Source organism: Bombina bombina, chromosome 4, assembly GCF_027579735.1.
Source record: "Bombina bombina isolate aBomBom1 chromosome 4, aBomBom1.pri, whole genome shotgun sequence".
Lineage (NCBI taxonomy): Eukaryota > Metazoa > Chordata > Amphibia > Anura > Bombinatoridae > Bombina > Bombina bombina.
In genome coordinates this window covers 539242673-539255884 of record NC_069502.1, presented here as the reverse complement: position 1 = coordinate 539255884, position 13212 = coordinate 539242673, and the positions used below count along the sequence as shown (strand labels likewise).

At 38.1% G+C, this 13212-nt stretch overlaps 1 protein-coding gene across 1 annotated transcript in view; it reads right to left on the bottom strand.

Annotated features, from left to right (window-relative positions):
• The window catches only part of BCKDHB (branched chain keto acid dehydrogenase E1 subunit beta), a 637435-nt gene that overhangs the window by 507528 nt on the left and 116695 nt on the right, over positions 1–13212 (bottom strand). Inside the window, exon 4 of the mRNA XM_053710474.1 lies at positions 1048–1181. Within this exon, the coding sequence (XP_053566449.1) occupies positions 1048–1181 (134 nt within the window). The remainder of the gene's footprint in view (positions 1–1047; positions 1182–13212) is intronic.

The following is a 13212-nucleotide window of genomic DNA, read 5'->3' as shown; positions in this document are numbered from 1 at the left end:
AGATAAATTGAATTAAAATGTATTATCCCAAATAATGAAACTGACAGTCTTGGATTTTAAAGGAATACTGATTATCCTGAATCATGGCAAATAGAAGTTTAAAGACATATATTTAGAACTTTACATAGAAAGTGCCCAACCATAGCTTAGAGTGTCATAATAAAATAAGACTTACTTACCCTAAGACACTCATCTACATATAGTAGACAGCCAAACCAGTACTGAAACGAGAATCAGTAGAGGTAATGGTATATAAAGAGTATATCGTCGATATGAAAAGGGAGGTAAGAGATGAATCTCTACGACCGATAACAGAGAACCTATGAAATAGATCCCGTAGAAGGGAGACCATTGAATTCAAATAGGCAATAATCTCTTCACATCTCTCTGACATTCACTGCACTCTGAGAGGAAAACCCGGGCTCCAGCCTGCTGCGGAGCGCATATCAACGAAGAATCTAGCACAAACTTACTTCACCACCTCCATGGGAGGCAAAGTTTGTAAAACTGAATTGTGGGTGTGGTGAGGGGTGTATTTATAGGCATTTTAAGGTTTGGGAACTTTGCCCCTCCTGGTAGGAATGTATATCCCATACGTCACTAGCTCATGGGACTCTTGCTAATTACATGAAAGAAATAAGGGGCAGACTTGTTGGACTAAGGTCCAACTACATCCTTCTTTGCAACAAGCTCACTCTCTCTCCCTCTATCTTCCTTTCCTCCAAATACGTGCATCATTTTCACAGAGGGTGGAACTTTACATGGGTTAAAACACTGAATCCAGGAGTTAGATTCATAGCTTTTTTCTATAATCAAATAAAAGGGTAGTACATATAAAACCCCAATAGACCTAAAATAAGTTAACCAAAAACCGAATACTGCATAAATATTTGAAAAATGCATATAAAGAACCTATTAATATTACATCTAAAATAAAGATATGTAAACTTAATAAAAAACTTATAAAAGTCCAGATACCTACTTATAAAACCTGTAAATATGTAATAACAAAAAATCCATTAAACTACATAAACATGTTGTACAAACCTGATCAAATGCTGGAAATATGTAGTCTGCAAACTGAATTTCTGCAATGGAGGTAGCGCCAGCAACTGCAACTCCAATGCCAAATCCAACAATTCCCTGTTCACACAAGGGTGTGTTGAAAACCCTGTCTTTACCTGGAAAACAAATAGAATGTGTTACATATTGATACCCGTTGGAGTAAGCAGAAATAAAATCTGACGCAATTACAGTTAAAACAATCTTACAAGCTCTCTGAAACCAATAAATTACAAAATATACACAATACTTTCATGTTACAAAATATGACTGTTAAGTAGTAAAATTGCATGCTAATACTAACATCCTGGAAACAAAAATCAAATATGATTTTATTTAAAGACACATTTATGCAATCCATTTTAATATTTTTACAAAAATAGCGGATATTGGTCCAGAGTTATGTATGAACTTTTTTTTCGTACAGGAAATTCCAGAAATACAAAACGTTAAAATAGTGTCAAAGCAATGTTTTAAGCCACAAGTCAAATGCATGCTGTGCACATGAACTAGTTAATAATTAGGCATAGTCCATGAGGCATACTTACCAATCATTCTGGAGTGAAAAGTTTATCTAGGGCTGTATAGCCCCGGCATACTACTTAAATGATATATTTTTAGTGAATGCACATGTAGGTGGCAGTTACAATACCGAATTAACCTAACCTATTAAACTGACTATTGTATTGATCTAAAACTATCCCAGACATGCATAACATTGAGATGGATTCTAAAATACTACTATGGTTATCTGTATTTACATCCGTTTTGGTAGTTATTCTTATCTAGCACAGCTAATTCAAGTCTATTCTATAAAGATATTTCTGATGCATAGCCAGATCAGACAGGCAGCACAATGCTAAAATGTATGCAAGTGCTGAATTACAATAATTCTGATATCTTGGAACATTAGGTACACAAGAGCATCTGGTAAGATATTTTGCAAGACAGAGGGCAATAAGGGAACATACATAAAAAATAAAGGGGCATGCATCTCCAGCAACAACATATGAATCATCAGAGCTCCTGCCATATGGAATTAACACTATTCTCTATACAAATATGATATTGGAATAACAGTAGTTGACCAGTTTTAATCTACCTCTTTATGTGGCTCACATTAGGAGATAGCACAGCTTAATTTGTGTCTAGCATGAAAAAGTTAGAGGCACATTCAAGTTCAAATATTTAATTTTAGCATTATTTTTTTTAACCAATATGTCTATTTCCAAAAAAGCAAAATTAAGCTTTTAAATTGACAGAGGCTTGTACAAAACTGTACTGTGGAAGTTGTTCTTATCAGTTGGTGATAATCTGGCTCTAGGGATCAGTTCTACTCAAACGTATTTCTTTTAGTTTCATCATGGATATAAACAGCTTTTATCACCGACTAAGCCAGAGTCATTCCATCAAGGTTTGGTAAAAATAACCTGTCAAATTATCAGTAATGAAAATGATTACACAATGTAAATTTCCTTTAGCCATCAATAAGCTATATTGTGTGCTGCACATAAATCAATTAAAAGCATTTTATTAGTTGCACCCTTCATCCCATCAGCTCTAGAAATAAAACTTTGGGTTGAGGGGGGCAAATATTTACCCTGCAGAGCACAACACAAGCATGAGGACTGAGTCAGGGAGACTAAAGCTAACCCAACCGTGTCTTGTGGGCAAAGTCATAAGAGTTCAGTGGGAAAAGCTAGGCATGTCACCCATGGGTTTGAGGGTGCTACTGGTCATTTTAGAGTCATGGCTGGGCAGGAAGGGAAAGAAGCATGAGAAATTATTCTCACCCTTTCCCTTAGCTAAATGAAAACAACCAAAAATGATTGTTTCTTTTGCACTCCAGTTGAATCACTACTACTTGTATCCTATTAAAAAAACATATTCTTGTCTGGATAGAAAAATGCAGATGATGTGTTGTCCTCCTAGGGGGCCAAGCCTAGGAACCCCGTTTCACAGCAGCCAATCATGATCTCTACCATTATCAGGGCCCTTGCTAACTGTAAATGATGAAATGTGTAATCTCACTGTGCAGTGCATTAAGGCACCATGTGCACATCATTTTAATGGCATTGTAAGACTCTTATATAGCCATATCTCAGACCCTGCACCATTTACCTGAAACATGCTCTTCCAACTGAGGGTTCTTGAGTCCCACTAAGATGAAGGTGATCCCCCCTGCAGCAGCAGTTAAACTGTTGGCTTGGCTTAGTGGCAGGAGGATTTAATGGAGAAGATGTCTCCCAACCATTTGACCTAAAGGAACAAGTGAACAAGCCCATCTTTCAAGTGTGGTGTCACTTGTCCGTCTAGGATGGAGGTTAATCACCTCCCTCACTAGTCAATATTGAGATGCTCTATGGAGGGGGAGGGTGTTTACTATATAGAATCTGTTACCCCCTTTGAGATAAAAGGATCTCATGCACTTTCTCAATCTACTTTCTAACAGGTAGAAACCATACTTACTCACGCAGGGAAGGGGAGGGAGAGTTACATCTGGGCTATCATTGTTTATATAACAAATATATTCACTATAACCAGAATAGTTATATTAATAAGTTTATTATACAACTATTAAAGCATATGTATGTTACTTTTAAATATATTTATATCAAGACCAAAACGGACATGCTATACGTTGCAAATCCAGCAATCACACTGTTAAGACCTACTGGGATATAAAGAAAAAAATTGGAGCCATAAGGTTTAAGTTTGCAACAAAGTGATTCACTTTATTGGAAGAAATAGCACTTCCTTCTTCATTTCTGCTTTCCAAAAATGTAATGTTCTTTGTATGCACCTTTCCGAAACCAAACATTGATTCATACTTTAGAAATATGGAAATTTCAAACTTCTATAGGCTTTCCTATTATTTTTGGCAAAGAAACTTTTATGGTAATAAATGCAACACATGGAATTAATTAGAACTTTGAAAAAGCAACATAGAATTAGAATACCCATAATAATTATTACTAGTATAATGCCTAAAGGAATCTTCAATTTCTAAACAAACAGGCCAAAATAGTGTGGCTAACTCTGCTAGTTACAATAAACATATAAAGTTTACATTTTTTGATCCGGCCTACATTTCTGATAAATATTTGTACTTAGCTCCTAAAAGACATGCAGTCATTATATTACTGTCACTACAGTTGTGCTCATAAGTTTACATACCCTGGCAGAATTTATGATTTCTTGGCCATTTTTCAGAGAATATGAATGATAACACAAAAACTTTTCTTTCACTCATGGTTAGTGTTTGGCTGAAGCCATTTATTATCAATCAACTGTGTTTAGTCTTTTTAAATCATAATGACAACAGAAACTACCCAAATGACCCTGATCAAAAGTTTACATACCCTGGTGATTTTGGCCTGATGCACACAAGTTGACACAAAGGGGTTTGAATGGCTATTAAAGGTAACCATCCTCACCTGTGATCTGTTTGCTTGTAATTAGTGTGTGTGTGTATAAAAGGTCAATGAGTTTCTGGACTCCTGACAGACCCTTGCATCTTTCATCCAGTGCTGCACTGACGTTTCTGGATTCTGAGTCATGAGGAAAGCAAAAGAGTTGTCAAAGGATCTGCAGGAAAAGGTAGTTGAACTGTATAAAACAGGAAAGGGATATAAAAAGATATCCAAGGAATTGAGAATGCCAATCAGCAGTGTTCAAACTCTAATCAAGAAGTGGAAAATAAGGGGTTCTGTTGAAACCAAACCACGATCAGGTAGACCAACTAATATTTCAGTCACAGCTGCCAGGAAAATTGTTCGGGATGCAAAGAAAATCCCACAAATAACTTCAGGTGAAATACAGGACTCTCTGAAAACATGTGGTGTGGCTGTTTCAAGATGCACAATAAGGAGACACTTGAAGAAAGATGAGCTGCATGGTCCAGTCGCCAGAAGAAAGCCATTACTACACAAATGCCACAAAGTATCCCGCTTACAATACGCTAAACAGCACATAGACAAGTCTCAAACCTACTGGCACAAAGTCATTTGGAGTAATGAGACCAAAATTGAGCTTTTTGGCCACAACCATAAATGCTACATTTGGAGGGGAGCAAAAAGGCCTATGATGAAAGGTACACCATTCCTACTGTGAAACACGGAGGTGGATCGCTGATGTTTTGGAGATGTGTGAGCTACAAAGGCACAGGAAATTTGGTCAGAATTGATGGCAAGATGAATGCAGTATGTTATCAAAAAATACTGGAGGAAAATTTGCATTCAGCAGCCCGGAAACTGCACATGGGACGTACTTGGACATTCCAACATGAGTCAAGTCGACCTGTCATTGGCTACAGCAGAATAAAGTGAAGGTTCTGGAGTGGCCATCTCAGTCTCCTGACCTCAATATCATTGAGCCACTCTGGGGAGATCTCAAACGTGTATTTCATGCAAGACAGCTCAAGAATTGACAGGAACTAGAGGCTTTTTGCCAGGAAGAATGGGCAGCTTTACCATCTGAGAAGATAAAAGCCTCATCCACAAATACCACAAAAGACTTCAAGCTGTCATTGATGTTAAAGGGGGCAATACAAGGTATTAAGAACTGGAGTATGTAAACTTTTGATGAGGGTCATTTGGGTAGTTTCTGTTGTCATTATGATTTAAAAAGAGTAACCACAGTTGATTGATAATAAATGGCTTCAGCCAAACACTAACCATGAGTGAAAGAAAAGTTTTTGTGTTATCATTAATATTCTCCGAAAAATGGCCAAGAAATCAAATTCTGCCAGGATATGTAAACTTATCAGCACAACTGTATGTACATTTACAATATTGACACCAAAAGATCGCCATTTACCACTTTATTGATGACTCCCTCAACTGATCTCTTCCATTTTTAGTACATGTTCAGAGCAAAAAGTATAACAAGATAATACACCCTGATATTCTCTAGGATTATTAGCCAATATTTAAAAATTCCTGTATTTTGCATTTCATTTCTTGTTATCTTGACTCGCCCTAGATAAAACTCACTAGGAAATTTATAAATGTCCCACATATTTTTGAGCCCAAATGAACAATGGACTCCTGTTTAAGGATTGTGCTACTCTTCTGCCCTAAAAATGTTGCAATGCTAGCTATTGATCCTACTTCAGAGATTTTTTGATGATGAAATAAATTGCTACAGGATTCATCCTGCCTGTACGTATTGTCTCTGGCTATTTCCTTAAAAAAAAATACTCCCATCTTGCCTACTTGATCATGTGAATTGTTAATACCAGTTTTTTTCTGTCACTTACTTACTTTCTCCTAAGTGGTCTATTTTCTAGGTTCATTATTCAACCACACAGATAAAGAAACAGACTTTTTTCCATCTACATATTTTCTGTCTCTTAACTGGTCACAAGTAAAATGTCCTGATAGTGGAATAAAAATATCCTCATAGATTTCTTAGTACAGGGCAAAATAAATGCTAAACAGAAGGAAAACAAACTGGCAACTTAATGAATTATGCTCAGCATGTGAACTATCAGCAGAATAGCAGACGATTAAAACAAAACAATAAAAAGACTGCAGCAATATTTTGAGACGTTTGTGCAAAATGTCCCCAGTAAACCTGTTCAGAGAGGAGTTCTGAGGCCTCAGTTGCTCTTCTAGGCTCAGAACTACAAAAATAGACTAGAATAAAAATAAACAAATACACTAATACAAGCTTCTGCTCAATGAGCAATATAAATAATTCCCTTACCTGTCTGTCTTTGAAGAATGCCTAATCTATCTAGGGATGAAAATATCTGTTGTGCTGTATTTATGGAGTAGAGAGGCACTGGGCAACAACAGGACTTGTGGTGCAAAGAGGGCTGATACCAACTTGGTGTAATATACAAAATAATGCCCTAAATGGTGTCTAGTGGAAATAAAGGGGAATTGCAGCAATCCCACGGTCAGCTTTATTTTTTTGAAACATATACCGCATGTGACCTGAGTGACCTTATCATGTGTGCACACATATTATAACCTCAGAAGATGGCATCAACCACTAGACCCTCCAAACTCATGAGGAGACCCAGAATACACATCCTCTACACATAAAACCAATGATGCAGAAGAAACTAAGCCCTGACCATTCTGGGATAAACAGAACTAAGTATAGAAGCACTCATTAAGGGAAGCTAACTTTAACCCCTTAATGACCGAGGAAGTGCAGGGTCCGTCCTCAGAAAAAAGGCAGTTAACGCCTGAGAACGTACCCTGCACGTCCTCGGTGTGGAAAGCAGCTGGAAGCGATCCTGCTCGCTTCCAGCTGCTTTCCGGTTATTGCAGTGATGCCTCGATATGGAGGCATCCTGCAATAACCTTTTACGGCCATCCGATGCAGAGAGAGCCACTCTGTGGCCCTCTCTGCACCGGACATCGATGGCCGGTATCGTTGGTGGGTGGGAGCCGGTATGGGGAGGTGGGTGGCGGCCATCGATGGCCCTGGTCATGTGGAGGGGGGCGGGATCGTGGGCGGGGAAGACCGGGGGAGCAGGCAGGCGCGCGCACGTGCACGAGGGGGCGGGCGCGTGCACGGGGAGGGAGCGGGTGGGAGCCGCTACACTACAGAAAAAATGTGTCCCAAAGCTAAATAAAAGTGGGACATTTAATGTAAAAAAAAAACCATTAGGTGTAATTTAGGTGGTGGGGGTTGGTGCGTGGGTGGGGGGAGCTACACTACAGAAAAAATAAAAAAAATAAAAAAATAAACATTTGATTGTTCAAACTGGGTACTGGCAGAACAGCTGCCAGTACCCAAGATGGCCCCCAATAAGGCTGAGGGGGAGGCTTAGAGAGCTGTTTTGGGGGGGATCAGGGAGGTTGGGGGGTTAAGGGGGATCCTAAACACAGCATATGTAAATATGCTTTTTTTTTTTCTTTTAAAAAAAAACCCAAAAACTTTTATTTTAGTACTGGCAGACTTTCTGCCAGTACTTAAGATGGCGGGGACAATTGTGGGGTGGGGGAGGGAAGGGAGCTGTTTGGGAGGGATCAGGGGGTGGGATGTGTCAGGTGGGAGGCTGATCTCTACACTAAAGCTAAATTAACCCTGCAAGCTCCCTACAAGCTCCCTAATTAACCCCTTCATGCTAGCCATAATACACGTGTGATGCGCAGCAGCATTTAGCGACTTTCTAATTAGCAAAAAGCAACGCCAAAGTCATATATGTCTGCTATTCTGAACAAAGGGCATCCCAGAGAAAGCATTTACAACCATTTGTGCCATAATTGCACAAGCTGTTTGTAAATAATTTCAGTGAGAAACCTAAAATTGTGAAAAAAATTAACCTTTTTTTTTATTTGATCGCATTTGGCGGTGAAATGGTGGCATGGAATATACCAAGATAGGCCTAGATCAATACTTGGGGTTGTCTACTACACTACACTAAAGCTAAAATTAACCCTAGAGCTCCCTACATGCTCCCTAATTAACCCCTTCACTGCTGAGCATAATACACGTATTGTGCGCAGTGGCATTTAGCAGCCTTCTAATTACCAATAAAGCAACGCCAAAGCCATATATGTCTGCTATTTCTGACAAAGGGGATCCCAGAGAAGCATTTACAATAATTTATGCTATAATTGCATAAGTTGTTTGTAAATAATTTCAGTGAGAAACCTAAACTTTGTGAAAATATTTGTGAAAAAGTGAACAATTTTTTTTATTTGATCGCATTTTGGCGGTGAAATAGTGGCATGAAATATACCAAAATGGGCCTAGATCAATACTTTGGGATGTCTTCGAAAAAAAAAATATATACATGTCAATGGATATTCAGGGATTCCTGAAAGATATTAGTGTCCCAATGTAACTAGCGCTAATTTTTGAAAAAAAAAGTGGTTTGGAAATAGCAAAGTGCTACTTGTATTTTATGGCCCTATAACTTGCAAAAAAAAGCAAAGAACATGTAAACATTGGGTATTTCTAAACTCAGGGACAAAATTTAGAAACTATTTAGCATGGGTGTTTTTTTGGTGGTTGTAGATGTGTAACAGATTTTGGGGGTCAAAGTTAGAAAAAGTGTGTTTTTTTTTCATTTTATCCTCATATTTTATAATGTTTTTTATAGTAAATTATAAGATATTATGAAAATAATGGTATCTTTTGAAAGTCCATTTAATGGCGAGAAAAACGGTATATAATATGTGTGGGTACAGTAAATGAGTAAGACGAAAATTACAGCTAAACACAAACACCGCAAAAATGTAAAAATAGCCTTGGTCCCAAACGGACAGAAAAATGGAAAAAGTGCTGCGGTCATTAAGGGGTTAAAGTGGCAAAAGGGGAGTAGTAAAATGTGTCCTTCCCCCCCTAAAGATGTAAGTTTTTCTCTTGTGAGTAATTATATAGGGTGAGCTAAGATAGTCTCATGTAATTTAAATTATCCAGCAATTCTAAAAAGGTATGAAAGGGTTTTCATTGTTTGGTTTTTAATCTGGAGGTCTTAATTAACCATGGTCTTTTTAAGTGATGTAGAAACTCCATTTGTAGGCCACTTAGAAAAACCTAGGGAGAAATGGTGTTGGCTTTTAAAAATAAAATGCAGGGATCATTCTGCATTACTGGACCAAATAACCTAAATTTCTTTCATGTAATTAGCAAGAGTCCATGAGCTAGTGACGTATGGGATATACATTCCTACCAGGAGGGGCAAAGTTTTCCCAAACCTCAAAATGCCTATAAATACACCCCTCACCACACCCACAATTCAGTTTTTACAAACATTGCCTCCGATGGAGGTGGTGAAGTAAGTTTTGTGCTAGATTCTATGTTGATATGTGCTCCGCAGCAAGTTGGAGCCCGGTTTTTCCTCTCAGCGTGCAGTGATGTCAGAGGGATGTTGAGGAGAGTATTGCCTATTTGAATGCAGTGATCTCCTTCTACGGGGTCTATTTCATAGGTTCTCTGTTATCGGTCGTAGAGATTCATCTCTTACCTCCCTTTTCAGATCGACGATATACTCTTATATATACCATTACCTCTGCTGATTCTCGTTTCAGTACTGGTTTGGCTTTCTACAAACATGTAGAAGAGTGTCACTGGGGTAAGTAAATCTTATTTTCTGTGACACTCTAAGCTATGGTTGGGCACTTTTGTTTATAAAAGTTCTAATATATGTATTCAAACATTTATTTGCCTTGACTCAGAATGTTCAACTTTCCTTATTTTTCAGACAGTCAGTTTCATATTTGGGATAAATGCATTTGATTTAATCATTTTTTCTTACCTTCAAAAATTTGACTTTTTTTCCCTGGGGCTGTGAGGCTCGCGGGGGCTGACAATGCGTCATTTTATTGCGTCCTTCTTGGCGCGGACTTTTTTGGCGCAAAAAATTCTTTTCCGTTTCCGGCGTCCTACGTGTCGCCGGAAGTTGCGTCATTTTGTGACGTTATTTTGCGCCAAAAATGTTGGCGTTCCGGAAGTGGCGTCAATTTTGGTGCCAAAAGATTTAAGGCGCCAAATAATGTGGGCGTTCTTATTTGGCGCTAAAAATATGGGCGGTCGCTTTTGTCTCCACATTATTTAAGTCTCATTTTTCATTGCTTCTGGTTGCTAGAAGCTTGTTCTTTGGCATTTTTTCCCATTCCTGATACTGTCATTTAAGGGAATTTGATCAATTTTGCTTTATATGTTGTTTTTTCTCTTACATATTGCAAGATGTCTCACGTTGCATCTGAGTCAGAAGATACTACAGGAAAAATCGCTGTGTCTAGTGCTCGGATCTACCAAAGCTAAGTGTATCTGCTGTAAACTTTTGGTAGCTATTTCTCCGGCTGTTGTTTGTATTAATTGTCATGACAAACCTTGTTAATGCAGATAATATCTTCCTTTAGTAAAGTACCATTGTCTGTTGCAGTTCCTTCAAACATCTACAGGTGCAGAATGTTCCTGATAATATAAGAGATTTGTTTCTGAATCCATCAAGAAGGCTATGTCTGTTATTTCTTCTTCTAGTAAACGTAAAAAATCTTTTAAAACTTCTCTCCCTACAGATGAATTTTTAAATGAAACATCATCATTCTGATTCTGATGACTCTTCTGGTTCAGAGGATTCTGTTTCAGAGATTGATGCTGATAAATCTTCATATTTATTTAAATGGAATTTATTCGTTCTTTACTTAAAGAAGTACTAATTGCCTTTAGAACTAGAGATTCTGGTCTCTTGATACTAATTCTAAACGTTTAGATAAGGTATTTAAATCTCCTGTGGCTTATTCCAGAAGTCTTTTCCTGTTCCTAATGCTATTTCTGCAGTAATTTCCAAAGAATGGGATAAATTGGGTAATTCATTTACTCCTTCTAAACGTTTTTAAGCAATTATATCCTGTACCCGTCTGACAGGTTAGAATTTTGGACAAAATCCCTAAAGTTGATGGGGCTATTTCTACCCTTGCTAAACGCACTACTATTCTACGTCAGATGGTACTTCGTTTAAAGATCCTTTAGATAGGAAAATTGAATCCTTTTCTAAGAAAAGCTTATCTGTGTTCAGGTAATCTTCTTAGACCTGCTATATCATTGGCTGATGTTGCTGCAGCTTCAACTTTGGTTGAAACTTTTAGCGCAACAAGTAACAAATCATGATTCTCATGATATTATTATTCTTCTTCAGCATGCTAATAATTTTATCTGTGATGCCATTTTTTATATTATCAGAGTTGATGTCAGGTTTATGTCTCTAGCTATTTTAGCTAGAAGAGCTTTATGGCTTAAGACTTGGAATGCTGATATGGCTTCTAAATCAACTCTACTTTCCATTTCTTTCCAGGGTAACAAATTATTTGGTTCTCAGTTGGATTCTATTATCTCAACTGTTACTGGTGGGAAAGGAACTTTTTTACCACAGGATAAAAAATCTAAAGGTAAAAACAGGGCTAATAATCGTTTTCGTTCCTTTCGTTTCAACAAAGAACAAAAGCCTGATCCTTCATCCTCAGGAGCAGTTTCAGTTTGGAAACCATCTCCAGTCTGGAATAAATCCAAGCCTGCTAGAAAGGCAAAGCCTGCTTCTAAGTCCACATGAAGGTGCGGCCCTCATTCCAGCTCAGCTGGTAGGGGGCAGGTTACGTTTTTTCAAAGTAATTTGGATCAATTCTGTTCACAATCTTTGGATTCAGAACATTGTTTCTGAAGGGTACAGAATTGGTTTCAAGATGAGACCTCCTGCAAAGAGATTTTTTCTTTCCCGTGTCCCAGTAAATCCAGTGAAAGCTCAAGCATTTCTGAATTGTGTTTCAGATCTAGAGTTGGCTGGAGTAATTATGCCAGTTCCAGTTCCCGAACAGGGGATGGGGTTTTATTCAAATCTCTTCATTGTACCAAAGAAGGAGAATTCCTTCAGACCAGTTCTGGATCTAAAAATATTGAATCGTTATGTAAGGATACCAACGTTCAAGATGGTAACTATAAGGACTATCTTGCCTTTTGTTCAGCAAGGGAATTATATGTCCACAATAGATTTACAGGATGCATATCTGCATATTCCGATTCATCCAGATCATTATCAGTTCCTGAGATTCTCTTTTCTGGACAAACATTACCAGTTTGTGGCTCTACCGTTTGGCCTAGCTACAGCTCCAAGAATTTTTACAAAGGTTCTCGGTGCCCTTTTGTCTGTAATCAGAGAACAGGGTATTGTGGTATTTCCTTATTTGGACGATATCTTGGTACTTGCTCAGTCTTTACATTTAGCAGAATCTCATACGAATCGACTTGTGTTGTTTCTTCAAGATCATGGTTGGAGGATCAATTTACCAAAAAGTTCATTGATTCCTCAGACAAGGGTAACCTTTCTGGGTTTCCAGATAGATTCAGTGTCCATGACTCTGTCTTTAACAGACAAGAGACGTCTAAAATTGATTTCAGCTTGTCGAAACCTTCAGTCACAATCATTCCCTTCGGTAGCCTTATGCATGGAAATTCTAGGTCTTATGACTGCTGCATCGGACGCGATCCCCTTTGCTCGTTTTCACATGCGACCTCTTCAGCTCTGTATGCTGAATCAATGGTGCAAGGATTACACAAAGATATCTCAATTAATATCTTTAAAACCGATTGTTCGACACTCTCTAACGTGGTGGACAGATCACCATCGTTTAATTCAGGGGGCTTCTTTTGTGCTTCCGACCTGGACTGTAATTTCAACAGATG